Raw genomic sequence first — 27,501 nt, forward strand, 5'->3', positions numbered from 1 at the left:
AACTTTTCAGGAGGCTTTCCCAGCACTGGTCAGACCTCACCTTGTCCCAGGAAGTAATGCCGAATAGGGAACTGTATAGAAACTGGCATAGAGAACCATATAGGAACTGGCATAGAGAAGGAACCTAATGGCTTCTGCTGCATCACAGTCCACTTAATGTTTCTGTGAAAGGAAGTCAACTCCTGAAAGGCCTTTAAACAGTCTAGAAGCTAGCCAGCTGTTCACAACAGAACAACACATGCTTTTACTAAAAAATATTTTTAATTGTTCAAAAACATTTCCAGCCACAAGGGAAAAGCCAAAAGAATTATTCACCTGCTAGGAAAAGAGTTAACACTAAGTTTTTAATAGTTGTGATCCCATAACTGCTAAAGTATACCACAGCCAGGGACTTCACAGCATGGAAAATCTCGTTACTTTTATTTCTGCTCTAAGAAACCCCCTTGTTACTTCCCAGTGACCTGGGAAACAAGTCTCCTTTGCTGGAGAGCTGAGAAAGGCGACCCTTAGAAGTAGCACTCATGGTGTTCTAGCCCAACGTGGGCAGCAGCGCGTGGGTGGAGTTTCTGTTTTCTTAAACTTCCTCCACTTCTTTCAGTGTGTGCTCCAGGATAGTGTCTTGTCCCTGGAACTTAAAATAGCCCCGAAACAGCTTTTTCTGAAGCAGCAGGGGAAACCAATAGATATCATCTGCCCACATGTGATTGAATGGCACTTCATCCAGCAGAAACCACTGTGGGCGCATTTCTGGTGGGAGAAAACAAAAGAACATTGCATGAGACTTTCTCTTGGGTTTTTTGCTGCCTGGACTTTGAACATCTGTCAAGAGCAGCTTCCCTCTACAGTCCAGCTGCCACCCTTCTCAAAGGGATTTTGGCATGACTAGTTCCTCATTTCTTAAGAGCAATACTGTCTCAGAAGAGAATGCACATCCATGCTTCCTTCCCCTCCGCTAGCTACCTACCATCACTTTCTGTTGGCTCTCCATGAAAATGATCTGCTCGGAAAATGTGAACTTCCATGAGTTCAGAATTGCCTACAAATTCAAATGTGATCTGACCCATCTTCTGCAAGGTGTCCACAGTCAGTCCGCTCTCTTCCAGGAGCTCCCTGCACAAGAAATGGACTTCTTTACATGAAAGCAAGCAGTGGGAGAACAAAAAAGCAGTCACTGGCTTTACTTGCACATCCAAAACACTTCAGTGAACCGAAGATGAGAAAGCTGCACCTGTAAAACAGAGCAAGGCACAGCAGAGTTCTGGCTTCCACCAAACTATGAGACTACTTACACCAGAGTGAAGTCATGTCAGACTGGCTCGTGTTATTTCAGGCTCCTACAGCCTGGCAGGAAAATAGTCTGTGTTGGAAGGGGAAGATTCAGGAAAATGGATTGTTTAGTGTAATTTACACTCCTTGCAACATGATGATCTTTCCTGAGATTAGTTAGAAGCGTGTGAACACTCATAGGACTGTAGCTGGATGCGGCTCAAGAGCTCTGAGATACACTTCATGTAGACAAGCAAAAGGCTTTGCCAGCTTCAAGCTGAAGCTTTTAGGATTGTGGGGAAGCAGGTTATATATACTAGAACATCTGTACTTGGTACAAAATCAACTACTTCTGAGGCTAACTGAAGCTTATTTAAATACCACTATACACTACATAACATGATCTGCATACAGAATGTTAGGAATACTGTCTCCCATTCAAATGCCATATAAAACCCAAAGCAATTGTGTAAACTCTCCATTTCTGCTTCTTGGAAGTACATTTAGCATAACGAGAGGCTAGAAGGCAAGACTTTTAAGAGCACTTTGAGAGACTCGCCAGACAGCTCTTTTACATGCATCACCCATGCATGGCTACTCAAAGCACATTCAATTACTTGCTCTGTTTATGCCACACACTTAGGGCTGCTTTTATTTTTACCTGCCTCTAACAGAATCGGCGCAGCTTGAAGTTAGTCATGGTTTTTCTAATGTACAAAAATAAGTAATACTTTGAAACAGTGTATCTTCACTTAAGGTTTAATTATTAATGTAGTTGCATATTTGGCAGTAACTTAGCAGCTTTAAAATGTAATGGAAATTATCTTTAAGGCTCCAGCTTTCTTTGGCATCAATTTCATGGGTCCTATCCTTCAAAATTATATATTCCAACTTAATGTCTTAGCTAATTTTAGTTTATCTGCCTGAGAAAATATCTAAAATAGAGGCAGTTTTCCATCAACAAATCTTAAAGCCTCATTTTACAGGCTGTGATAATTGAACAACAAAGCTCAACACTGCTATGATTCTCCAAACAATTTCTCTGTCAGCTCTTTGGGTCTGTATATAGTAAGTGGAAACATTACAGGTAGCAAACTGGAAATAACAAACTAGCTAAATACTCCCAGTAGAAGATGTGCCACTGAGGAGCCGTGGGTGCCCAGGTGCTCAAGGGAACGTGGGGTGCCCAGTTGAGTATAGAAATCTTACGATACAGGAAACTTTTCTTCATGTTTCACGTTAATATTTAACTCTCTGTGCTGTGAGGACGCTTCACACCTTACGCCACTGCAAACCCAACTGAGACAGTGCACCAGGGATCTGGTTTCTAACTCCAGGCTAGCATGGATAAACATGCACCGAGGAAATCAAATGCTAAATTAATCAAATCATTTGATTTATACCATAGTCAGTGGCAATGTCAGCCTAGCAAATGGAGGCCTGGTTTAAGTAACAAAACTGATCTCGCTCCCTCTACTCGGAGATGATGAATTACACAAAAAAGCTTCAGGTATGTCAAGGCCACGCACTGCTGGGTGCACATCTGCATAGAGGACCCTTCTGTCTCCTGGATTAGCTCACCACAGAGCCCAGGCAGTTGCACTGGCACAGCTGAGGAGACGGTTCAGAGCAAAAGTTGTTAGGTAGCTGTTGAGCTCACCAACACTGAGCTTCCTGCAGGTGTGAGGGCAATTTTGGGCATATAAAAGAAAGGAGGTGGCAAAGTGTAGCTTTGCGTCGGCAATATTCATGTAAAGAACGAGGTACCTAATTTTTAGAGGAGTTTAGCAATTAAGCTGCAAACTGCTATTTGATTTTAATGACTAGACAGAATAAAGAACTTCAACAAATCAGTACTTAAAAGCTTAAAAAATGGTACTGTGCCTCTGTACTGATGGAATTTAATTCCTTAACTCAGCGTTGGGGCTTAAAAATGCTGCCATGCAGTCAAATAATAAATTTCTACAGTGCCTGTCAGGGACCCCTAAGAATTTCTACTACCTTGTCACTACATTTTTATGCAGTACTAAAAACTCTACTGGAGGGTAGCATCTGTTCAACAGCTTCAAAATTTAAACAATAAGCAGTACACTGGCACGAGCTGTAATTCTGCTATGTGGCCACCGCTAGCAGACCAAGTTTCAGTTTAGATCAGAGTCCAAGAGACGAGGGAGCACGCTTGGTAACTTCCAGTTACTCATAGACCAGATGACAGTTAAAGATTTGCAGGTGACAGGCAACAGGGAGCAATCCCGTTGCTTTGGACACATGGACGATACCCCACATCCTGCAGAGCAAGTGATTTTCTCTGTTCAGAGATGGCTCACAACTGTGCTCATGAGTAACACAGTGGTTATGAGGGCGTTAATGATCAGCCGAGCCGTTGTAACTCCACCTGCGGCCCATCACAAATGGTCTAACACCTCCACGGCCCACCCTGTGCCCCAGTACCTGCCTCTCCCCAGGGCACCAGCTGAGCTGGGTCAGGCCTCACCTGCGAGCAGCCTCCTCGATGCTCTCCCCTGGCTGCACCTTCCCCCCAAAGCCGTTCCACAGCCCAGCTCCAAACCCGCGCTTCTTCATGCCCAGGAGGACGCGGGGCGGCTGCACCACCAGGACGAGGGTGAAGAGCCTGGATGTGTACATGGCTCCTGGGAGACAGATGAGGAGGGCGTGCTGCGCCAAGGGCTCCTGGCACCCCTCAGTGGGGAGGCCAGGCTGCTCCTCCAGCCCAGGGGGGCAGACAGCCCCTCACCCCCCAAACACCCAGCAGCTTCTCCCAAAATACCCGGTCCCACCATCTCCAGCCCAAACCCTTGGTCCCCCAGTGCCTCTCCCCATGCGTACTTCTCTAGCACTCCCCGCTGACTCTTGCTCTCCTGCTCCCCCAGCAACCCCTCCCCAAACCCTTGGTCCTCCCTCCCCAAATCCTTGTCCCCCCAGAGCCCCCTCCCCGAATCCCTGATCCCCCGCAGCCCTTCCCCGAATCCTTAACACCCCCCCCCCCCCGGGCGGCACCCCCAGCGCCAGGCTCCCCCGTCCCTGTCCCCCGAGCACCTCTGTCCCAAACACCCGACTTTCCCGCCCACCGCTGCGTTGCCCCCTCAGACGCGGCGCGGCCTGGCCTGGCGTGGCCCGGCTCGGCTCTTCCCGCGCCGCCGCCGCTCCCGGCCCGCCCCCGGCCCCGCCCCGCGGTAGCTGTGAGGGGAGGCGGGCCGGGGCGGCCGCCATGGCGTGGCGGGAAGGCGCCGCTGCCGCGGGCAGGTGCGTGGCGGGGCCGCTGAAAGGAGCTCGGCACCGGGCCGGGTCCTGCCCTGACGCGGGGGGTGCTGGGGTGTCCCCGGGGAGGCGCCGGGTTAGCCCCTCGGAACGGGCGTTTTGGTTTTGTCGGCAATGGAGCGAGGGTTAGTTACCGGGGAAGTGGTGGGAGCAGCGGCCGCGGCTGTCAGCGTACTCCGCCCGGAGAGCTGAAGGAGCCACCAGGGCAGCCCTCCTTCCTCTGAGGGGCTGAGGAGGAACGTGTACCCCTCCCCTCCCCTCTCACGGAGGCCGGCAGCCCCTCTGAGGCAGCCCCGGGCCTTGCTGGGGTCAGTCTGCCATGTTGTGTCCCGCTCAGGCACCAGAGCAGAGGCGAGGAGCTGCCCGGGCGTGGGGCCCTCCTTCCCCCCTTCGCTCAGGGGTGACCTGCGAGGCCTCCATCCAAAATACATCCCTTTTCATTGACGTTCGACCAGATAACTAAAGGTGCCAACAAATCTCAACTTTGGAGGCTTTTTGTGAATCTGGTGATAAATGGGTGGAGTTGTAGTTGAGGTTAGAATTAATTGCTATAGAGACTTATGAAATATATAGTGATTATGCTCTAATTTATTAGCTCATCTGTCTTCCTGGGCAGCTGTTGGCATTTCGTTAGCAAATGTCTCCACACCACAGTGGGGGTTCTGAAGAAAACTGGAACTGAGCACTGGTGGCTGGAGCGGCACTTCAGGGATCCCTTTGTCAAGGCATCAAAGCAGCAGCATTACCGTTGCCGAAGTGCCTTCAAATTACTGGAGATCGATGACAAGCTTCATATTCTTCGTCCAGGACTTTCTGTTCTTGACTGTGGTGCAGCGCCTGGTGCTTGGAGCCAGGTTGCTGTAGAGAGGGTCAATGCCTTAGGTACCGGTAAGTGCATGTTTTTGACAGGCAAGATGGGGACGGTATCTTGAAGCACGTGAGAAAACTCGGTGGTGGTGGTGGTGTGGGGAGGGGACGTGGGTACTGGCAAATGCCAGAGTCAATGATAGAAGCGTGAAGGCGTGTGCCTATGTGACGGTGAAAATCTTCTTATGGTCTGGAGAAATCATATTTGTAAGATAAAAACTTACCATGAAGTTCATAACAAAGTGTTCTGATTATCTGTGTTGTGGGGAGGAGCCCTTCATCCAGTTCTGAAATTTTTGTAGCCTCCAGCAGGTAACTTGGCTTTTCTGTATTTTTATTTCCCTTCTTGAAAAATGGTAGTAACTGCTACGTACGGCTTATGTTTTTTAAGCCATTAATATTTACAAGATAAGGTGTTATCATCTGTACTATTGTCCAGGATTTCTGGACTGTCAGCCTTGAAAGAACAGGAGCAAACCAAGAAAAATACCCTTTGCTTATCCAAAGTAACTGAGTTTTTGTGTCTTGAATGGACTAGCTTATAGCAAACCGTCCATCCAGATGCACGCAGCAAACTGTCTAAGGACAAGATGACCAGACATGGCAGGTGCTATGTTTTTTGTTTATTGACTGGCACGGAGCTGATGCATATGCAGATTGTTTGCAGCCATTATGAGTGTTCAGTGTGTTGTTCATTCTTGTAACCTAGATCCTGCTGTCCCCACCGGCTTCGTCCTTGGCGTTGACCTCCTGCGGATTTCTCCTCTGGAAGGAGCGGTCTTCCTGTCGAAGGCTGACATTGCAGACCCAAGCACGCTGAGGACGATTCAGAGTCTGCTTCCTGCGGAGAAGGTGGATGTTATCTTGAGCGACATGGCACCTAATGCAACAGGTATTAAAGAACTGGATCATCAGAAGTTGATCAATCTATGTTTAGGTCTTCTGAATCTGTCCCAAAGTATTTTAAAGCCAAAAGGAACGATGCTGTGTAAATTCTGGGATGGACAGGAGTCCCATCTTCTGCAAAACAGACTGAAGGAGCAGTTCCGTGACGTGAGAACTATAAAGCCTCAGGCCAGCCGGAAGGACTCTGCTGAATTGTATTATTTGGCAAGACTGTACAAAGGGAAATGAAAGCTGAGAACTGCAGATTATCAAACAAGTGATCAGACATTGATTGGAAATCTGATTTTGGTGTGTGTTTAAAAAAAATCCCACCATTGACACCCTGGGAAAATCTGCCACAATTCTTATGAAGCTCATCATGCTTTTCAAATACAAAAATAAACCAGGGTGGTGTCCTACTGAGTTTATCCAGTAATTATACAAGTAGAGACATCCAATCTAGCTTCTCACCTGTGGAGAAAGCGGTTGGGAATGGAGAGGAATAATTTGAAAGGCAACCTCTGAGGCTGGAGTAATGGAAATGAAAATAAAACAGTGATTATATGAGTTTTTTAATGTGTGCTTGAAAATCGTTGCACTACTAATGTCATATATGAGACTAACCGTAAAGGCGGCTGTCAGAATGAGAGGGGAGCAGGGGGAGCTTGAGCCAATTTATTGCCTCTTCATCTTTCTTAAGAGCTGGTGCAATTTATTAGTGCATGTAAAAATAGATAACATTTTCGTGCCTGTCAGGATCTGCATCATCACGTACGATCTGTAGCGCAGCCACTCAGGATATATGACTCCGGCTCGGGAATATTTAGCCTGATGGCTCTGCTGCATTTTCTAAAGACATGGGTTATATTTAGAAATTGCTGCTTCATGGTACTTGTAAATCCAGTAAATGACAGTGGGGCAGGTTCATCGTTATGAGAAGATAATTTCCCCTGTGTTTTCAGTAACGTGTTATATTTGACTAATGATGTTTCTGAGGTGAAGTGTCAAGATGTTCCTTGGATCCCGGACAGGCAGAATTACCAATTGAGGTGCTGGAATTTTGTTTGTAAAAATAAATTTAGCCACTGCCTTATCTGGAAGTGACAATTTTACATTAAATAGCACTTTATCAGGCCGACTGTGGCATGAGCTATAAGAGGAGCTGGTAGCCCCGTCTGTCTTCAAGACTTCTGAATCTTTCTCATTATAAACATCGCGTTTATCAAACACATTTATCAAACTTCACCTGCTTTGAAACCTCCTGATCTGGATCTCTGTGCTGAACCGTGCGCATGAAAGTGTTAGCCCGGCAGCCTAAACAGCGGAGCTGCGTGTTGCTTTCTATATGTTTGGGAATTTAAAAAAAATACGATGTTAGCGCGCTCTTCGGGAAACTTTGCTACCTGTGGTTCGCAACAGGAACCAGAGTGAGCGAGGCTACGCGTGTGCTGCAGCTCTGGCTGCAGCTGCGGTGGGGCCAGGCGGCTCTGCCCGTGCAGCAGGGTGGCAGCGCTGTCCCTGGGGTGGGGGACAGGCCGGATTTGGGGGTGGGTTGCGGGGGGGGGAGGCTGAGCTCGGAGCAATTTCGCACCGAGGAGGGGCATTACGGTACGGCGCGGAGGCCGCGGCGGGACTGCGCGCCTACTCCCGGCCTTACGGCGGCTCGGCCGCTGTTATCGCGAGAGCTGGGCGCGAGTTCCCGTGAGATCTCGACGCAGGGGCGAGGAGGGAGATCCAAGCGGGGCGCGCGCCGCCGCCCGCGGCGGGTGAGTGAGTGAGTGAGTGAGTGAGGGCGGGGAGGGAAGGACAGGACGGACGGGGGAGGCCGCCGGCTCCGCTCGGCCCGGCCCGCCGCTCCCGCCGCTCGGATGTCTCGCCTGGCCGAGCCCGGCGGCGCGGGAGCGGGGAAGGGAGGCTGTGCCGTGCCCCCGTTTCTCCCGCCCCCGTTTCTCCCACCCCCGGACGGCCGCTCGCCGCCCCTGAGGCGAGGCAGGGCTGTGGGCGCTGCCGGGGCCCCGTTTCCCCTCTGCGCCCTCGGGGGGGTCCGTGAGGGCGAACCCCCCGCGGCGCCCAGGGCGGCCCGGCTGCGGGGAGCAGCTCAGCGCGGCCGCTGTCGGGGGTTTGCCGCGGGGCTGTGAGGGCAGGGGTCCCTTGGTCCCCTACAAGGGTGCCTTTGCCGAAGGCTTTTCTGCAGCGAGGAGGTGCGGACGTGTGTGCCTTAATTTTTAGTGCTGTTCTTGGTTTCAGAACAGGCTTGCTGGAGCCCAGTTACCTGTTGGCAGTGGCCTCTATCAGATTTATTTGCATGTGGTACCGAAGTACTTATTTCAAATAAACATTTTCATTTGGGGTTTGGCTGATCCGTGGCCTGTGTGGTTCTACAATGTCTCCTCTTCATGATGATATAAACCCAAAGAATCACTGGTGTGTTCCTCTGAGCATGCACAAGCCTGAAAGCTAGCACCAAGTCCGTGTCTCTGATACAAGCCTATGTCAATGTTGTGGGTTGCCTTTCCTGGTCCTGAACCTTCTTTTACGCTTCTGGGACTTTGTGGGGTGTGCAGTCACTAGAGAGACTCCACCTAAGGCTTCCTTAAGTCTCCTGGGAACACATTGCATGCTTCTCTGAGCTGCAGGCTTTGTTTGCTTTTGGCCTTTTAGTACCCGTCCAAGTTTGAAGGAAGAATTGCAAAAAAATTTGTGAACAAGGAGACACAATTTTACTTAGGGAGGTGATCTGGGAACTTGGGAAGTCTTGTTGTGGGAAGTTACATTCCAAAGTGTTTTTTGGAAACCAGAATCAAGTTGTGTAGAGAGTAAGGTTTGCTGCCAGCATGGAATTAGTTCTCCCACCCCCATCAGCCTCAAATGTTTGGAGTTAGAGTAATGAGTTCTGCTTGTTAGTGTCATGTGCTATAGATCTTAGTGTCCTACAATGTTAACTTACATCCTATAATCTACCTTGATTATATAGGAAAGGAAAATTCAATTTTGTATAACTTATGACAGCTCCTATTTGTACGCTTGTGGGCTGAGATTCAGGGGAGCATGTATTTAAATAAAAGCAAACCATTTCAGGTAGAAAGCTCAGGGAAGAGCAAGCTGTGTTGCATCAGTTTCTTGTTTCAGAGACCTACTACTCCAGCCTTGGTTGGATAGTGTTTTCTGGTTCACGATGATCCCAGGGGTCACTAGCAGATTAAGTTTTGTACCCTGTAAATTGGAAGACCTTGCATTTAGTGTTTCCTCAGAGCAGTGTTGTATCTCTTTTTAGCAAAGCAGCTGGTATGCCGTGGGTTGCTCTGAATGTTTTGCTGATGACTTTCTGTGTATTTCCAGAGCCATGGAGGACTTGGAAGATAATACCACTGTCTTCTCCACCCTGAGATCCCTCAACAACTTTATTTCACAGCGCATGGAGGGAGTGTCTGCACTGGCTACACCAGGATCCTCTCAAAGCTCCTTGCAGATTCAATACCAGCAGAGGGTGCAGGTGAGGTGTCCTCAGCTTGGTGATGCCTGCAGTATCACTTCAGTGTGCTTGTAGACTCCTTTTGATTCCAGGAAACGGGATTGATTTCATTAAGATCTGACCATTCTTTCTAAATTTGATATTCATGCAAGCTCAGTAATGGGAGCTTGCTTTTGGTGAACATTCTAGAATCTTTAAATTTTTTTTTAAGTGTCAGACATTTATTTCTGTTTTGTAAAAGTTTAAGAAAGGTCCTTTGAATTTTTTCTGTGCTTGTTATATCTGTATACCAACTCAGGAAATTAAATTGTAAGTTGTTTTCATATTGCTGAACAAAGGAGCTTTATATCTGTGTAATATTTTTCTAGTAAGTCATTTGTTACCTTTTTTTACAATCTTCCTTAAAGTTTCTGTGCCTGGACACATAGAGGAGACTCACATTGTGCTGTGGCTTTGATGTGCTAACCAGTTGTGCTTTCTTGTCCCCTTCTGTTCGTATGCACGTGGGGGTTTTTTACTTTTACCTCTAAGCTGCCTTATGCTCATAAAGTATGGAGTAAGTTGACATCTTGGATCATGAGGACTGTTTATTAGGCTGTAAGAAAGTTTCTATATTCTGTATCTTGATATACTTTCAGTCTCTTAAGTATAAAACAAGCTTTGCATTTGGAATGTTGACAAATTTATGCATTTTCTGTCTGGGGTATATGTCTGGTTACAGAGATGGTTAGAGGAGGCTCTCTCTGGTTAGAGAGTCTTCATTAGTTATGTGTTGAATATACATTGCTTAGATGTTTAATATTCTATTAATGTTGTCTGTGCTGTAAGGTAATTTGAATGAAAAACGAAGTGTAATGTTGTAGCAGGTAGTAGAAAAACATGTTATTTTGCTCAGCAGTTAAATTTCATGGGAGGCACAATCTATGCTTCTTGGCTAGCTGCTGTTACTTTTATGAGGCTTGGGGAGTTCATAATTAACCTTTTTTTTAGAAAGAGAAGTACAGTTTGTCAGAGTACTTCTAGAGATTGAGTGAAAAATTCTGAATGAAGAACTTGAAATTCACTTCTTTCCAACTAACCTTGATTTGGTGTGGGTGTATTGTTGAACTCTTGGTTTCCCCATCTGCAGCTGGTGTGAGAAGACAAGTACCATAAATATGGTGGTAGTTTCCTTGTAATTTGTAAAATGGCATGCAAGTGTCAGCTGAGTAGTGCAGGGTAGGAGATAATGATATTATTTCAGTGCTGTTAATGGTGCATAATGTCCCTTTTCACACATGAACTGGCCAGTTGGAAGAACAAGCTGGGCAGATCCACTCCAAATCCCAGCTCCTGCAGGTGGAACGAGAGAAGATGCAGATGGAGCTTAGCCACAAACGAGCTCGCATTGAGCTAGAGAAGGCAGCCAATACCAATGCCAGAAACTATGAGGTAAGTATTGCAGTTGCAGATATCATAGGTCTAAATCAGAACATACATAGTGCATCTATGTTGGTGTTTTAGTTTGAATCAGGGATGTGTTCTTGACTTCTCATGTGCTGTGCTTTGGTTTGCAGTGGTGTGTCTCAATGTGTATAGCTGACTTTTTTGGATGAAACTAAACTGAAAGATGCAGTCCAGGACCAAGCCTAGTGTTCTCCAACTGCTAATGGACACTGTATTCAGAGCAAGACTTCAGCAAGTCTGTAGTAAATAAATGCTCCTGGAATGCATTGACTGCGTTTGCATTTACTACAAATGTGGTGGTGGTCTGGGTGTCAAGTTCCCAGCACCAACTGTTTTGCTCTACAGATCCCCTCACAGTACATTGCACTAACTTGCTAATGTACACCAGAGTGTGAACATCAAAACCTTATTTGGTTGACAAACTGATGATCTCATCATTAGATGCTGTTAGTTTAGCATTGAAGTCATGAGTAGCAATAACAAAAGGGATTTGTTATTTGTTTCTCCCAGAAGTATTTAAGCATTTTTTTCCCCAGATGAATTTAAACTTCTGCTGGCACAATTGCAAGCATTTAGTGTGTGTGACTGTAATTAATTGGAATGACAGCAGTGCCAACTGTGCACTGTCACACAAGAGAGCTTGCACTGATAAAACAGTGAGCCTCACTCAGGGACTAATAGCTTTTATTGGTTTCTGGTTTTACGCCCATATATGTTTGCTTAAATACGTTACTGAAATTAGTAGATCTGTGGGTTTTGTAGGATAGTAAAGGTCATGTATGCAGCTGATTATTTAAAACGAAATCTTTAAAAATTGATAAGCATATTTTGTTGTTTTTTACAAGGGTGCTGGGTCACAGATTTAGTGTAGTTGTGAAATAGCGAGTCAGTGACTAAATTCCTTCTTCATCTGAAGTCAGGTGATGTGGGATTAAGCCATGAAGAGTTCAGACTGGAATGTAGCTGAGTCAGTCACAGAAACCCTTGAAATACTGGTACAAAAAAAGGGAGCAGCACTAATCCAGCACTGTGGTAATTACCCTGCTCAGATTCTGTGTTTTTTGAGTCATGTGGATAAAGGTTTTAGGAACCTCAACATCACTTTGCATAATCCTTGCTTACTATGGAAATCCGTGTCTCGATTTGCTTTGATTAGCAAAGCAATTTACTACACATTTTTTTCAATAAGTGTTAATCAATTTGTGGTAGGAATAAACTGAAACAGTATATGAAAGCTAGTCAGAGTGCAAAAGTATTTATTGTATTCATTGATAATACTGTGCATCTAAATCCAGTTTCTTTTCTATTAAATAGCCTCATACACTTTCCGGAAGTTGCAGAGGGAAGTTTGTCTTACTAACCCAACTATTGAGATCTGAGTTTCTGAAACTCAATTTGCTATGCATGGGTCAACTTTAAATTGGAGCATCAAATGTTTTCGTCTTTGATCTGCTAGAGAGTGTGCAGTGGAGTCTGTGAAGCCATGTCTGCATTCTCATATTCATATGTCTTAGTCCAAGAGATTTGGAAGACTCTGTCTCTTAATTTTCTAACTCCATTGCCCTGGGTAGTTCCTTGACGTTGAGTTGCTGCTGATAAGAGTTTTGCCCTTGCTGGTGCAACAGTTAAAGCTATGGGCTGACTAACACTGCTTTGTGATGATGCCTTGGTGACCAGAGTAATGAAGAGTGGAGATGGGAGAAACAAAACCGGCTTCACCTTTGTGCTGCCTTCTTCTGATGGCTCTTTTCATTTTCTTCCTTTGCAAGCGAGAGGCTGACCGTAACCAGGAGCTGCTCACACGCATAAAGCAGTATCAGGAAAGGGAAACAGAAGCTGAAAATAAACTGAAAGAGCAAATGGAGATGAACAAATCCTATAAGAAGAGCATGGAGACAATGAGTAAGAAGCTGCAAGAGAAGGAGAGCAAATTAGCTGAAGCTAATGAAGTAAGAACAGAGTAATTTTTTTTAATCTGTTCATAGCTTCAGGTGACTTTGCAGTTCTTGTGAATTGAAAATGCCCTTTTTGATTTAAAAACAAACAAAACAATTGGAATCACTGTGTTCGTCATCTGGAAATGAATAAACCCTGGTGGTGTGTGTCTTTGCTGTCAAAGTTTAGAACTTAACCAAGTCCAGACACAAGTGAGCAGGTCAGAAGATGTTGCTGTGTTAATTAAGAATGAGAAGAGATTTCTTACACAGGTTGATATGGAGAAGGAGGGAAAAAAGTGCAAGGCAGCATACAGCATCTAGGTTTAGAAGTCAGGTTACATGACATTGAGTAAAGAAAGGGGAAATAATGGAGACGATAAGATGGGCAGGTGTTCAGGGAAGTAGGGGGAACTGTAGAGTGGATGAGACCAAAGTTATGTACAAAGCATGTCTTCCCAAAGTGTCTTAAATGTCTTTGTGTTCCACTGTAGAATGAATGCTTGGATAACAGTTTTGGTTCTTTTGGATGAACAGATCATCCTCTCAGCTTTTTCAGAGATCATTATAGTTAAGTTCAGCTAGTTGATAGTTTCCTACACCAGTTGTGGATCAACAGCCACTAAGTCCTTAAGCCTTCCTCCTGCCTAGATGCCACTGGAAATGTATCTATGTGATAAAGCAGGTAAACACACTTAATGTGCCAGCTATCAGTGATTAAAACAGGGAGACAGTGATGGCACGTGAGAGAAAGTAAACTCACATATGAAATTTGTGCAGCAGTTCTGTTTGTGTTCTTTTTATTTCCATATCCATCAGTATCAAGATGAGAACCATACCTGTGTGTCTGTCTAGAAAGCACCCTACATGTGTAATGTTTTGAGATTTTTCTCTTTTTCTGTGTTAAAGGGAGCTAAGTAATGGCTATTTGAAACAAACCTGTGAGGTTTTCTTTAGAGTTAAGAACAGAATTTTAAAAACCACTGACCTCTGCTTTTGAGGAAGGCATAATGTTTCTTTGGCCGAGGCAAACCTAGACATTTTCAATTTTGAAATCCAGACAAAATATATTTGGAATGGTTGTGGGATTTTTTTTTCACTTTTTTATATATATATATATACACACACACACACACACGCTTGTGTTTTGTCATCATCTAGCTTTGAAGCTTGATATTTTTCATGCCAGTTTGAGGTCACCCACTTAATAGGTAATGCAAATGACAATTTGGGTGACAGATGAAAGCAACTAAATGATTTTCTCTTGCCTTTGTTTTTGAGGTGAGTTAGCAGGTCTGAAGGTTTGCAAGTGTGGGGATGTTTCTAGATTCAGTGTTAGTACTTTTTAGTTGGATATAATTTCCATAATGTCCAGCTTGGAGACTCATAGCCTTGTGTGTCTATTCTTTCTTTCCATTAATTCAGACAATCACTATATTAAAAGGGAAAATATCAGAGCTGCAATGGAATATAATGAATCAAGAGATGCAGATGACAAGCCAAGACTCTCAGAAGCAGGAGCTGATGGAACAGCTGGATGTCCAACATAAGTAAGTAGGGGATGAATGACTCTAGGGAGAAAAAGGCAAACAAAACTTCAGTCTTCTGCAGCTGTCGTCACTCAGAAAACTTTCAACAACGTTTGATTTCTGCTCTTCAAAGGGGTTCTTTGATCTGGATGTGCAGGTTATAACCGTTGTTTGAAACTAGCTCTGAGGTGCAATTTAATTGTACCTTGAGGAAAAAAAAAATACTTGAGCTTAAAATCTCAGCATGTCTTGTGTTCATGTTAGAGAGTTAACAGAAGGCATGTGGGTGGGAAAGGCTAATCTGAACTTTATAGACTGAATAGAACAAAAATATCAAGCCATAAATCATAGCTGAGGGGTAGTTGAAAGATATGAGTGTGGTTTTTTTTTTTTCCTGGCTTACTAAGTTCAACTCTTCAAAGGTGTTGTTTATTTACTGGGACTGTTTATTTGTTGGTTTCAGACTTAAGGTGGCAAGATGCATCTTTTTAGTAACAATGGGTATTTTTGTCTCTGAATTAGAGGAAGATGGTATGAGTGTGAAACTGTTTGAGAGACAGTCTTCTCTAACAGTACCATATACCTTGTTGGTGATGTTTGAAAATGTTTGTCAGAGATGCTTCTGCATGTAGCTTGTTTCTGGTATGTGATTCCTGGGTGCTAAATGTCTCTTGTGTCTACATCTAATAGAAAATGGCAAGAGGCTAGCCAGCAAATCCAAACGTTGCAAGCAAACCAATCTCTACTGGCAGAATATGAACAGAAGATTAAGGTAAGAAACTTTGTGGCCTATATAAAGCTTTAGTTTTTAATTTCTTCCGTGGAAAAACAGAACAGTGTTTTGTTTTTTTAATGACTGTTGCAGAAATAGAAGGTTAGTTTGTCATATAAGAATCTGATCCGGTGGCCAGCAAGAGCCTGAAGTTGGCTAAATTCAATTTGATGGACCAGGTTACCTACAATTGGCCTTAACATGATGCTCTTCACCTTTGTTGTATCAATTGATTGGAGGGGAAAAAAAAAAGTAAAAAAAAAAAAAAAGTCCACCCATGCTCTCTCCATGGAGAGGTGATTTATATCCTTATGCACTGCTCTGGATGAATGCTCTGTTTGATGTTGTGTCAGAGCCCAGTCCATCAGTGTCCTAGAACAAGTTGTTTGTTTTTGTTTTTTTTTTCTTCTTTTTCAAATGGTGGACAATGAACCTAGCAGCTGCAGTTACTTTTCTGCTTCCCAGAAGATCCTTCCTCTGGAGTTGGGTTTAGCTCTTTTAGGAACTGCAATTTCTTGCTAAGCTTTCAAAACCACACTGACTTAAATGTGAGTGTAGAGGTGCTTTATGTCTTTTCAAATGAATGTGTAGGTTGGTGGGAGTGTATCTTTTTCACTTGCCTTATATTCCTGGGAGAGGTAGATGTGGAGAGTTACTTTGGTTTAAGCAGATGCTGGTAGTGACATTGCCTGTGGTTGGTGTCAGGTAAAGCTACACTGAAAGCCGGCCTCATTGCCAGTTCTGCAATTGCAAGAAGAGACTTCCTCCTGCAGTCAGAGCCGTTGAAAGGAAAGGTGGGGAAACAGGGTAACAGACTGCAATACAGCTCTAAATAAACTTTCCTTTCTTTTTTATTAAAGTAACATTTACCATAATACCAAAATGCACACTTGTGTTTCTTTTCAATCCTAATTTTTGCAGGCCATCAACTTCATTGACAGAGGGATAGAGGACAAGAAAGTCACAGATTTGGTTTAGTCAATAGAAGAAGATCCTTTTAATGATTAGCAGAGATATTTTGTTTGTTTGTTTTGTTATGAACTCAGGGTAAATAGGTGTAGAGAAGAGGCCAGCCCAGGCATTACAAGTGGAACAGGAGTCATCCCTACTTTGAGCAATGGATTAGACCAGATGACCTATTGAGCTGCCTTCTGACTTCATTCAAGTCATTGATTTGAGTTTAAAAAGTACAACGGAGAACTCTTATGAGTTCCACGTTAATCATTGTTGTCCTCTTGTCATCCCGTGTTTTCCAGGATCTGGAACAGAAGTTCTCCCAGCAGGAACATGATGCTCTAATTGTCAAGAACATGAAGGCAGAATTGGCCCGTTTCCCAAAAATGGAGCGGGAATTGCGCCAGCTAAGGGAGGAAAATGCCTACTTCAGGTGACAGACGTGTTCAGTTGTTGGGACGGCTATCTTGTGTTCTTCTGTACTTGCTACAATTGCCCTATATGTACTTTCAAATCCCTCTATTTGGCTTCCATATGGGAAACTTTAGAAAGAAGTTTAGATATTTCACATAAATACTGTGTATGAATTGAGCAGTGTTGTGGTGGTTACTAGATGAGAGGATTTGACAAGATTTGGGTAATCTTCCTGAACACAGCGAGAGCATATTGATTGTTCTGGATGGTGATAACTATTTGTTAGAACAAAATTCAATGTTTAAAGATAGTGATGAACTCTATACAGGTTTGGGAAAGAAATCACTGTAGAGGGAAGAGATAGCTGAACATTTCTGTAATAAATGTTTTGGTTTAGTTATTGTTAGCATTATTTTAAAGGCCTCTTGTTCCAGCAGAATGTGTGGAAAGTCTTTTGTTTAAATTTCTAAAGCATTCTGCTGTAACCCTTGGTAGAGTAGACTTTCTGGGTTTCTGAAGTGACAATTAGTTTGAAAAATTAAATTCCAATGTCCTATGAAATAACTTGCCTTAAAGATTTTTTTTTTGAGTAAACTTAATTTCCATCTTTCAGTGCATCTTTAAAAAAGCCACCTAAATTACATAGTGATCTTGCTAGCTTTTTCTTATTCTAAAATTAAATATCTCCTTTGACTTTGTTCTTGTTAGTGTTTCATTATAATTTTAAATTGTTTATCTTGGAATCTTTTCTCATGCTTGTTTTTTGTGCATAGAAACATGGTATCAACAGATTATAGGTCTTTTTTTTTTTTTAAGTTTTATCTCACCCTTGCACACCTCTATTAAAGTAAAAACAAGCAGTCTGAATGCTTGCTCAGTCATCACAGAGTACTTAGAAAGCCTGAGTATCTACTGCTTGCTGTATTCCAACCCTGCACTCAGTCTGACTAAAGACCAGGAGTCTTTTTGGAAACTTTTGCTGCCTTCATGCTGTTTTGCCAATCAGTAAAGCAGATACAGAACTTCAGGTTGTTTGGATGTAATTAGGATGGCATGTAGAATAGAAAAAAATCAGTTCAATAAAGCTGTTTTTTTTTTTTTTTTGTAGCAGTGGCTTTGCAGTGAAGGTTATAGAAGTGAGTCAGTTGAATGTCATAATTAAAAGGGAATCTGGAAGTTTGTGGGAATGAATTGAGTTGCCTCGCTCTTTAATCATTGTTTCTCTTTTCACTATAGGGAAATGAAAGAAAACAACGGATTGCTTAAAGAGGAGGTAGAAGGTCTCCAAAGAAAACTGGAACGCTATGAGAAAGTCCAAGCACAGCTAGTGACCGTTGAATTGGAAAATGAGGTGAGGAGCTAGAAGTATTTGGTGGATAAGCAGAACAGGGGTTTCCTTTGCTGCCTGTCCTGCCTTTTAGGCTCTTCCTGTATTGTGTTAGCTGAGATATGATACCTGTTTTAATTAATGTGTTTGAACCAGGCATTCCCAAACTTAAATGTCAGCGTGAGGGGAGCTATGGCAATGAAGGTGAAAAAGGCAAAAGGATATCTGCTGTTCAGCTGGATACTTCCTATAAAGAACTACCTCCTCATAGTGTCTGTTTTGGTCTTGCTGTTTCTCTTTTACCTTTCTTCTTCTGGAAATGCTTTTTTGGGCATTAAGCTCTGCCCAGACATGGTGTTGTCAAACAGGCCTGTGGTAAGAACCTTGATACCCCCTTGGATTACTGCTGATGCTAGCAGGGCCAGAATGTGGTCTCAGATGAATAAAATTGTCTTGCTCCCATCCCACCCTGTATCAAGCATACAGTGAGTTGTCAAGAGATTAACCTAAATGTGTAAACTTGCTGATCTGCAGAATGATACTGGTGTCTGATCAGGTTTAGATACTACTATCTGGTATTGACTGAAAGTAAAAAGGAGGAACTGAAGAGGAGAAGTGGGCACTTCAGCTGCCGCAGAACTGGTGTTGGGGATACAACTTCTCTGCTGCCAAAAGTCTAGTCTACTGAGGTACTAGTACAGTGATGGTAGATCACCGGGTTAGATGTTCTATAGTGCTGAAGTGTAACATGAGTTTTGTGTGTCGTAGAGCTGTGGTGACAGGGAAAATGTTTGTGAGGGCTGGGGAATGATAACCCTAAAGTGCTAGATAAGATAATGAAATCCACAGGAGGAAAAGGAAAAACACTGAGTTTGAATGGAGAATTTTGAGAAAACTGTGTGGAAAACGAGCTGTTAGAACATTTGTCTGTGTCTCTAATTATTCTTTTGATCTCTGCTTTAGAAACTTCTGGGAAAATTAAAAAGCTGGGAGAAACTGGACCAGAGCACTGGCTTGAATATCAGGTACGTGCTCACAGCTCTGGAGGGAGAGAAAACTTTTAAACCGCTTTCCTTTCCTCTTAATCATCTGATCTCTGAAGTGTGTTGGTCATGCTTTCTTGCTCTCTCTTCTTGGTGTGGAAGTTCTTCCAGTACTTTTCATTATGTATGAGAAGAACCATAAGATACACACTGTTATAAAGTATCTTTGGGAACTAACAAATGCTTTCCACCAAGTCACCTTGACCAATGTCTCTGAGGCTGAGGTGCAATTCTGAGTTCTTTGAACTTCTTGCATATAGCTACTTTCATCTTTAGTTAGAGATTCTACTAGCTTGATATTTTAGGATATGTCCAGAGAAGAGAATGTATGTTACTTGGGACAAATTGTTGTAAATGTGATTTCTTTGAAATCTGGGTATCATGTAAACTGCCAGATCATGTTGTGACTTTTCTTCCCTAAAGCAGCTGAAGAACAGTTGTTAATTTAGTTTTGTCTAAGAGGAGGAATGGAATAAACTCAGTTTCTTACAAAAGGGGACAAAAAACCCCACACCCCAATGGTGTTTTGTAACACCAGCTAGTCTCTTTGTGTACTGTTACTTCAAAACTTTCTGACATCTGGAGCATTGAACCAGATTGTTTAAGGTCTTTGTACGTAGTATAAAGAGAGGCTGGAAATGATGCATCTTCTGATCATTTTCTTTCACTGCAGAAGGTTTTCTGTGTAGCTACGATGCTTTTGTGTGTCATATGTTTCAGCACTGCTTTATTTTCTCTAAATATTCATGTTGTTATGCTAGAAGGAGAGGTGTTTCTTTGTAAATAACTGTCTTGATATGAGCGTTATAGTACAGATCAGCTTTCGTATTGCATCAAGGCCTGAGCTGCAACATGAACCGCAGAACCTCATTTTATCAATTGTTTCTTTATTCCATTCATTACACGTGCCCAACAACAGAGGTATGTCTGCACACTGCTGGGATTGTTTGGAAGTAGGAGTGTTTGGATATGCATGTATGGTTTGGGCACATTACTGCTTCATTTAAAAGATAGTTATGTTCAACTTGGGAAAGCCCCCTTAATTTTCTCAGTGTTGTCTGTTTAATGAGGATCACAAATCTTTTTCTAGAGGCATGCCTAGTAGGTAGCATGCTTGAGATTCTCTCCTGCATCTGCTGAGGGTACATACATTTAGATGAAGTTAGAATTGTGCTAAATCTTCTATGGCAGGGAATGGACAAAAATAGTATGAATCCCTTTCACAAAACCTGTTCTATCAGACAGTGGAGTAAAAGCTTTTTACTTACCTCAAGCTGTTAAAGGTTTAATGAGGTAATTTCACAGTGGGAGAGAAATGGAACCAAGTGATTCTGCCTGTTGAAGTCTAATAACTCCTTCATTTAAAATCAGAATATTCGCTGTAAAGTGTTAGGTTTTTGATTGGACCATATTGTTTAGTGCTATTAATGGCATCTTCTCATACTGAAAAGGGAATTGCTCTTGAGAAAAATCATCTTTTGCATGCAATTGTAGCAAGTGGAACTGGATGATTTCTCCCTCCCCTTTTTGTTTGTTTCTTGTTTTTTTTTCCCCTCAGACTTCTTACAGCATGAATTACGTTCATTTTTGGTCAGGAATACGAAGATGAGAGATCATTGTCCTAGTCGGGTTCCTGGAGTATGCTGTTCGTGAAAGTTTTTGAGAAAAGTTAATTGCTTATCTCATAGTAAAAGAAAATAGGAGCAAGTTGGATGGTTGTCCCAAAGAGCCAGAGCAATGTGCTGTTTGCTAATAACTAGATAAGCAAGGAAAAAGAGCATGCATTAGGATTTCTCATCTTTTCTTATCACGTTCTTCATTGGTACAGAGAATGTTAGGGAAGTGCATACAGCGTGTGGCATTTTAGGAGAGGATGGTTTTTCATTTCCTCCAGCACTTCCACAGGGCTTGTTCTGTGTCAGCTCTCGGTGGTTTCTGTTCACTGATTGCCTGGTCCCAGCAGGCTTTTTGTCAGATTGGCTTATGATCAGACCTATGAGTGTAATTTCGAGTGTAATTTTATGTAATAATACTTGGAAAGGAGGTGCAGCTTTTAGAAGTGCAGTGGTAATCCTACTGGTTTTAGTACTGGTTTCTCTTTGGTAACAATGAAAGAGCTAAGTGTTGATAATGCTTTACCTTTTGGGGAGAAAACAAGTTCATTAACAGTTTACTCAAAGGCTAATCTTATGTTTGCTAGTTCTGGATTCCACTTGTAAGCTCCTGGGTTTTTCTCTTATAAACTATGGAAACAAAGACAGCTTTAGCTCTAGACTGTATTGGTGTGTTTGCATTGTTGCTGTGCAGTGTTCTTTCTAGAATTTGCCCTTGGAATTACGCCTGCCTTATATAACGTATGTATACTTGTAAGTTGCGCTATACCCAGATAATAAAATAATACACACCATAGTTATGTATGGTTCATGTATACACATTATGAATCCACATAATCTTTTTTGTGTTCAATTATATGTCCTTTTGACATCTTGATCTTCTTACTGCTTACTTTCCAGTATAGTTGGCTCTCTTTTATCATGGATGTAATTCTGTCTTGTAGGTTTTTTTTGTATGTTACTGTTATGTTGCCGGGAATTTTCATACATTTGTCATGTGTTGCTCTGACTTGATATTCCTACTGGAGGATTTGGTTTCAACTGTAAAAGGAAAAATCACTAAATTTTGAAATTTTTGCTTTACAAGTAGAGTTTAGAGTTTTTTGGAGTTTACCCTCATTGAGAAGGATAGTCATGTATGGCTATTGTAGGACGTTGTTATTAGCAAAGGACTGTGTTGATAAAAAAAGCTTCTTGTACTCTGTCTTTCCATGATGTACTGATGTAGTTTGTATTTCTTCAAAATCCAGTATTTGTGTAACTGAGTTGTTGACTATCTTCACTGAAGAACTGTGTTAATCATGAAAGACTTGGTTGTTTTTTTCAGTGTTGGATTACTAGCTTAGAGATATTTTCCAGGTAGTTTCTTGACTGCCATTAAACAACATGTGTTTTAACAGGAAAATATTTCTGGAAGGTTGTGTGTGTGGTGGTTTATTTGGATGTCAGTGTGCAATACCACCCACAAGATGGCAACCTTTCTCCTGCTGCTGGAGAAAATGGGTTTTCTGCTCCAACCCTGCAGGCTCACCCTGATGTAAAACCCATCAGCTGGGCACCTTAAGAAGGGTCAGCTAGTCTCATGAAAATTGTTGTTGTTGCTGTCAAATCTTTGAAAATCTGTTTAATGCTACATGCATGCATGCAATCATTGTCTGCTTGTCCAGTACTGAGGGTACTACCTTGGTATGAAAAAGACTTGTATGTATTTCTCTAATGACATACAGAGCAGACTGTTTTTCCAACCAACTCTGTAAACTTCATATTTACAGTACACATTCTTCATTTTGGCTTGTTTAATAGGAGTTGTTCAAAGCCTGGTTCTTTTCTCCCCACCCCAAGCCATAGAATTGCATCCTTAAGAGGAGCACTGTTATTGTTCTGACTTTCCCTTCAGCGCATGTAGAAGATACCTGAATACAAAATGAGCTTTTACTCTAAATAAGCCTTTTCTGCTGCTGCTTGTCTATGTTTGGCTGGTGCTGCCTTTGTCCTCTAGTGAATTAGCCAGGTGATGTTGCTATCCATAAACAGATAATGCCCTGGAGTACAGAATGATGCAAAATGATGTGCATCAGGTATGTTTTAAAGATGAAGGGGTTGGTAAGTCAGATACTGAACATACAGATAGTCATCAATACCAGCTGACAAGGGTTAATGCTAAATTTCTCTTTGTATTTATCCATAAGTGGCGGAAGATTGCAAGTTTTGAAAGGTTGAAGTTTTGCCGAAAAGTTATACAAATTTGTGAAGGCTGCCAGGTGGACCACAAGCAACAGCTTTGGAAGAGTTTTAGTCCAAGCGTTTTTTTATTTTTAGAAAATAAATGGAGTGTGTGATTTTTTTGTTTGTTTGTTTATTTGTATTTTTGGTTTTTAATTGGAAATAGTGACTTTATGAAGTTTTTGCATTTTTTCACCTGCTAGGCTCAAAGATTTTTGTATACACAGCAGAATTATTTTATATCAGTGATGGATTTTTTGATGTTAGAGTAATCAAGGATTGGAAAGCAATCAAATATATTAATACAGACCTATTTAAGTAGGTCTTTCCTTTTTTGGGGGGCACCATTTTCTGTTGTGAATAGTACTGTCAGCTCAGGCTTGGTGTTTGTGGAAGATAAAGCAAAAGATTTTGTGCATATTACTTTTCAGAATCACTTTCCTTATTTCCATGTCCATCACTGGGAAGCAATGGAGACATCAGCTGTCCTTTTCTGAAGGGCTATGGAAATCAGAGGCGAGGCGTACATATCAGAAAGGAGAGTGGTGTGCTTTGACTCTTCTGTGTTGGTCAGAGGCTCTGGTCATGGTCTTGAATGTTCTTGAGTTTCATCCAATTGTGGTTATACTGGAAAGCAGGTCTCAGCCCCCGACACCTATGGTGTAAGGCTGACCTGGAGGGACTCTTAGGTTTAATGAAGCACCATGGGTTTGGAGAGTACCTATGGTTGTCCTTCAATTTGCAAGGGTAAATTTAGTTGGCTTCAGTGATGATATCGCATTAAGCTGGTATAGCTGTTTCACATGCTTGCTGTCCAGGCCTGTAAAGAGAAGTGCAGATTTGACAGGAATTCAGGCCAATGCTTAAGGACCATTTTCACTTAGTGGAGCCTGCCAGCTGCAGACAGTAGGCACTGATCTGCTGACCTGTCGCCTAGAGCCAAAGAAGTGAACCTGTTAATGCTGACCTGGTTTTCTTTCTGAAACATCTGTGGGCTGGCTGCCTGACAAATCTTGGGGACTAGCTTCCTGCAATGTCTGAGACCAATTAAGAAGAGGAGATAGTGTGAATGTGTATGCATTTCCTCTCTAAGAAAGGGTTTAATTAAGTGGCAAGCATCTCTATTTAGTACAGTGGTTAGCACAGTTGTAATTTGTAGTTACACAGGTGCTACACTCAGTACGGGAAGTCCTTCTATGCAGATTCTGCTTTTGGAGTTGGGGGGAAGGGAGGAGAGAGGGAGGGAAAAGGGAATCAAATTTCTTGATTCTGCATTTAGTGGTGGATTAGTGCTCTTTTTTTTCAGTGAATAGAAGAGAAAGGAGAATATTGGAGTTCTCTCCTTTCCTTTTTGAATCTTGATTAACTATGCTTAGCTACTCTGCACTCTCTTCCATCCAAGGCTTTGAATATCTTTGCAGTAGTGAATGAAGCTCATAATCTTCTCCTTTCTCACAAGGTAGTAATTTACCTTTTTCTGAATGTCCATTATGAATAAGTGGTTATGAGTTTAAAAAAAAAAAAATCTGTTGACAGATATACAAAGCAGTGCATGTTGAAATAATTTGAATTGCTCGTATGCATTTCTGGATACTTAATTAACCGCAACCAATCAAGACAAGACTGGGGGTTACTGTTGCTAGTTCCAGTAATGCCATAATTCTGGCATGATCCCTTCATAGTTGAACAAATATTTTTATTGGAGTAGCCTATTGTAGCCCACTGGTCTTTTGTCACTGAGCAAGAAATTGATCTAATTAAAGTGTTTAATGTTGGCTGCTGGCTGTAACTGTACCACTGACTTGAACTTAAGTACTAATTTCTGTGGGTTTTTTGGGGGAGTTGTCTGGGTTGGCTAATGGTGGCCCCCTACTTCAGAGCTAAGTCCCTGATTGGAGAAGAAAATTTGAAATAGCATAGCATGAGAATATTGAAACTTCATTTTGTACCTCTAAGTTTTATGTAAATAATTGCAATTTATGATCTGTGAACACACTGAAAATTGCATGACTGCTGTTACAAGTTTCATAATGTAAAACAAGCTGTCTCATCACAGTGGGAATTCCCAGGGCATCAAAAAGGGAGATAAACATTACATAGGGGAAAGTCTACTTAAAAAAACCCAGAGCAACAAAACAAAAAAAGAAGCTATGCTCACTAGAGAAACTTTTATAGTTACGAGGTCTCAGCTTACCTCGTGGAAAGATTATCTGCTGTTGTCCTGTGCATATACAGTACTACATTTTACAGTTACTTTTAAGGCCTTAATTTTTACATCAAAAAAATTTGCCTTCCACTGAAGCTGAGGAGTTGGTCCTGCATAGCCAAATGTAACCTAGAATGGAAAACAGCTTTTGTCCAGATCAGTTTCCCAGATCAGTGTGGGTGCATAAATGCTTCTGCTGTTCCAAAGCAGGGCAGAGGAAGTGGGAATGAGCAGCCAGGGTTGGAAGGGAGGATGAGGATAATCATTGTGTGTGTTTAGAAATAAGGTTTACATGCCTAGTATTTCTAGGACTTAGTATGTGTAAAAGATGAAAGCATTGCTTTGGAAGCATTTAAATCTTCTTGAGGGAGAAGTGCCTGAACAATTCCAAAGGAGACCTTTTGTCTTTAGAGAGTGAGGTAGAATTTTCAAAAGAAAACTAATTGTGGTTGTCTTACAATAATTGTGTGTGTACTGAAGCCACTGTTCTTTACACAGAGGATCTTGGAGGAAGCTGTCACCCATTGAATGTGACATGCAGTATGTGCTGGAGTATTGCTCTAAGGTCTTCTGTTCTTTGTTATCCTGTTAGCTTATGTTAAAATGTACGTTATTCTTCATTTTCTGCAGTGCCTTAGGTTTTGGTTTTCCTTGACAATTTTTTTCATGTGTAGTGGGGAGAAAAATGTTCCTTTGTCATCTCAAAATCTGAAGCTCCAGTTTTCAGAGTAGTGAGAATGCAGTTTTGGGAGACTTTAAGCCATGTTTGGGTGTTGGAAGGTGGTAATATATTTAAAGTGATGCTTGGAAGCCTGATGTCAAATCTGTGCTGTAGCCAGAGTTTAGTCTTCTCCTATTCTCATGGTGTTGATCCACTTAATTTTAATACGGCAACCATCTGCACCTCTTTTCATAGATTTCTTAAAATACTGTAGATCTGTTCCTGCCAGTACTTCAGTGAAGCGCTGGGCAAAGCTTCCTGCCATGTAATTTTCCTATCCAATATTAATTTTCTCCAAAAATTATATACTTCTCCCTCATGTTCAAAAATATCAGTGTTCTTTCTCCTTTGCCATTAATGTTTTTATTTCCATTTGAATATATCAGAGTAATAGGTCTTGAGGCTAAAGAAAGATAGGAAGAGTGTAAAACATAATGGATGAGCACCTGACACCTAGGCAGGCTGAGGCTGTAATGCATAATCAGAGAACCAAAGTAAGAAGTAAGCAAGCTCACATCAAAAATATGTCTGTCCTTGCTTTGCATTTCAAAGCTTTGGGAACAGTTAAAGAAACTGCCTTTCCAGGATCACAGATCTAGCATTCCAGAGATGGAGAAAACTATTGAACAATAGCTTAGCACACTATCCATCTTCTTTGTTGAAGAATAATTTGAGGAACTCCAGTAGTTTGCCTACAGGAACTGTATGGAGAATAATGAAATCAAAGAAAAGATGGATGATGGTTACTAGGAGAATTTTATTTTGGAAGTGAAGATGCCAATGAACCCTTCTTTTACTGGAAAATATCACTTCTTTTTCCATTGACTCTTTTTATCAGAACACAAAGCATTGTCCCAGCTTGAATATAGGGTACATTTCCCAAACCAATAAACTTCAAACTCCTTTTCCACTATGAAGAGGAGTGATTTTAGAAATATGCTGGTGGTGTCTTCTGCATAGCAGGTGATTCATTTGCCACGGGGGACTCCGCAGTCAGACGTTTCATTTTGTATTGCTGCCATATTTCTTGCAAGTATTGTTTGAGATGCTGTTGAAAAGCAGTTGGGTAAAAGTAGCTTGCTTTCTTCCAGCATGTAGTGACCCATGTTATGTGTAAATGGCTTGAACTTAGGTGTTCACTCTGCTGTGAAGGAGAAGCTTTCAAAAATACAGACCCTTTTATAAAGAGCCACTTTCCTTACATTAAGCAGTCCTGTTGGCCTTAAAGTGAAATTATCATTTAAATAGCAGAGACTAATCAGCAAGGGAATGGTTTGCTACTGTCAGCGAGCTCAGATGCTCGTGCTTCATTTTTATTCAGCCTCTCATTTTGTCATTTCCACAAACCCAATAACCACTATGATCTCTAGCTTGTTTTTAATTTTACCTTTCCATTTTAGCATCTTTCAGTATTTCAGTTCTAAATTTGCTGCCAGTGCTGTTGACATGTTATGCCTTCCCTCTCCCTTGGATGTGCAGTATATTATACCTCAATGTATCCCTGAAGTTTTGCTTTTGCAGGGAAACTTTTAAACAAATATGTAAAAATG

At 42.2% G+C, this 27,501-nt stretch overlaps 3 protein-coding genes across 5 annotated transcripts in view; 2 read left to right on the forward strand and 1 right to left on the reverse strand.

Annotated features, from left to right (window-relative positions):
• Nucleotides 1–398: 398 nt before the first annotated feature.
• Nucleotides 399–4,702, reverse strand: NUDT1 (nudix hydrolase 1). Of its 3 annotated transcripts, none has more exons than XM_075767469.1 (4): nt 4,680–4,702; nt 3,761–3,917; nt 965–1,110; nt 399–747 (listed from the first exon to the last, which is right to left on the reverse strand). In XM_075767469.1, exons 2-4 carry the CDS (start codon nt 3,910–3,912, stop codon nt 575–577), a joined length of 471 nt encoding a protein of 156 aa, XP_075623584.1. In that variant the 5' UTR covers nt 3,913–3,917; nt 4,680–4,702; the 3' UTR covers nt 399–574. The 3 variants fall into 3 exon arrangements, with proteins under 3 accessions (XP_075623584.1, XP_075623582.1, XP_075623583.1); XM_075767467.1 differs by lacking the exon at nt 4,680–4,702 and adding an exon at nt 4,356–4,473; XM_075767468.1 differs by lacking the exon at nt 4,680–4,702 and adding an exon at nt 4,324–4,430.
• Nucleotides 4,491–6,864, forward strand: MRM2 (mitochondrial rRNA methyltransferase 2). The gene is made up of 3 exons (XM_075767466.1): nt 4,491–4,670; nt 5,162–5,433; nt 6,122–6,864. The coding sequence occupies exons 1-3, from the start codon at nt 4,660–4,662 to the stop codon at nt 6,544–6,546; spliced, it is 708 nt and encodes a 235-aa protein (XP_075623581.1). The 5' UTR covers nt 4,491–4,659; the 3' UTR covers nt 6,547–6,864.
• A 1,128-nt stretch (nt 6,865–7,992) lies between these two features.
• The window catches only part of MAD1L1 (mitotic arrest deficient 1 like 1), a 370,458-nt gene continuing 350,949 nt past the window's right edge, over nt 7,993–27,501 (forward strand). Inside the window, exons 1-9 of the mRNA XM_075767524.1 lie at nt 7,993–8,063; nt 9,637–9,790; nt 11,060–11,200; nt 12,985–13,164; nt 14,575–14,699; nt 15,369–15,450; nt 16,707–16,837; nt 18,055–18,169; nt 19,109–19,170. Of these exons, the coding sequence (XP_075623639.1) occupies nt 9,641–9,790; nt 11,060–11,200; nt 12,985–13,164; nt 14,575–14,699; nt 15,369–15,450; nt 16,707–16,837; nt 18,055–18,169; nt 19,109–19,170 (986 nt within the window). The 5' untranslated portion in view covers nt 7,993–8,063; nt 9,637–9,640. The remainder of the gene's footprint in view (nt 8,064–9,636; nt 9,791–11,059; nt 11,201–12,984; nt 13,165–14,574; nt 14,700–15,368; nt 15,451–16,706; nt 16,838–18,054; nt 18,170–19,108; nt 19,171–27,501) is intronic.

This window comes from Balearica regulorum, chromosome 15, assembly GCF_011004875.1.
Source record: "Balearica regulorum gibbericeps isolate bBalReg1 chromosome 15, bBalReg1.pri, whole genome shotgun sequence".
NCBI classification, from domain to species: domain Eukaryota; kingdom Metazoa; phylum Chordata; class Aves; order Gruiformes; family Gruidae; genus Balearica; species Balearica regulorum.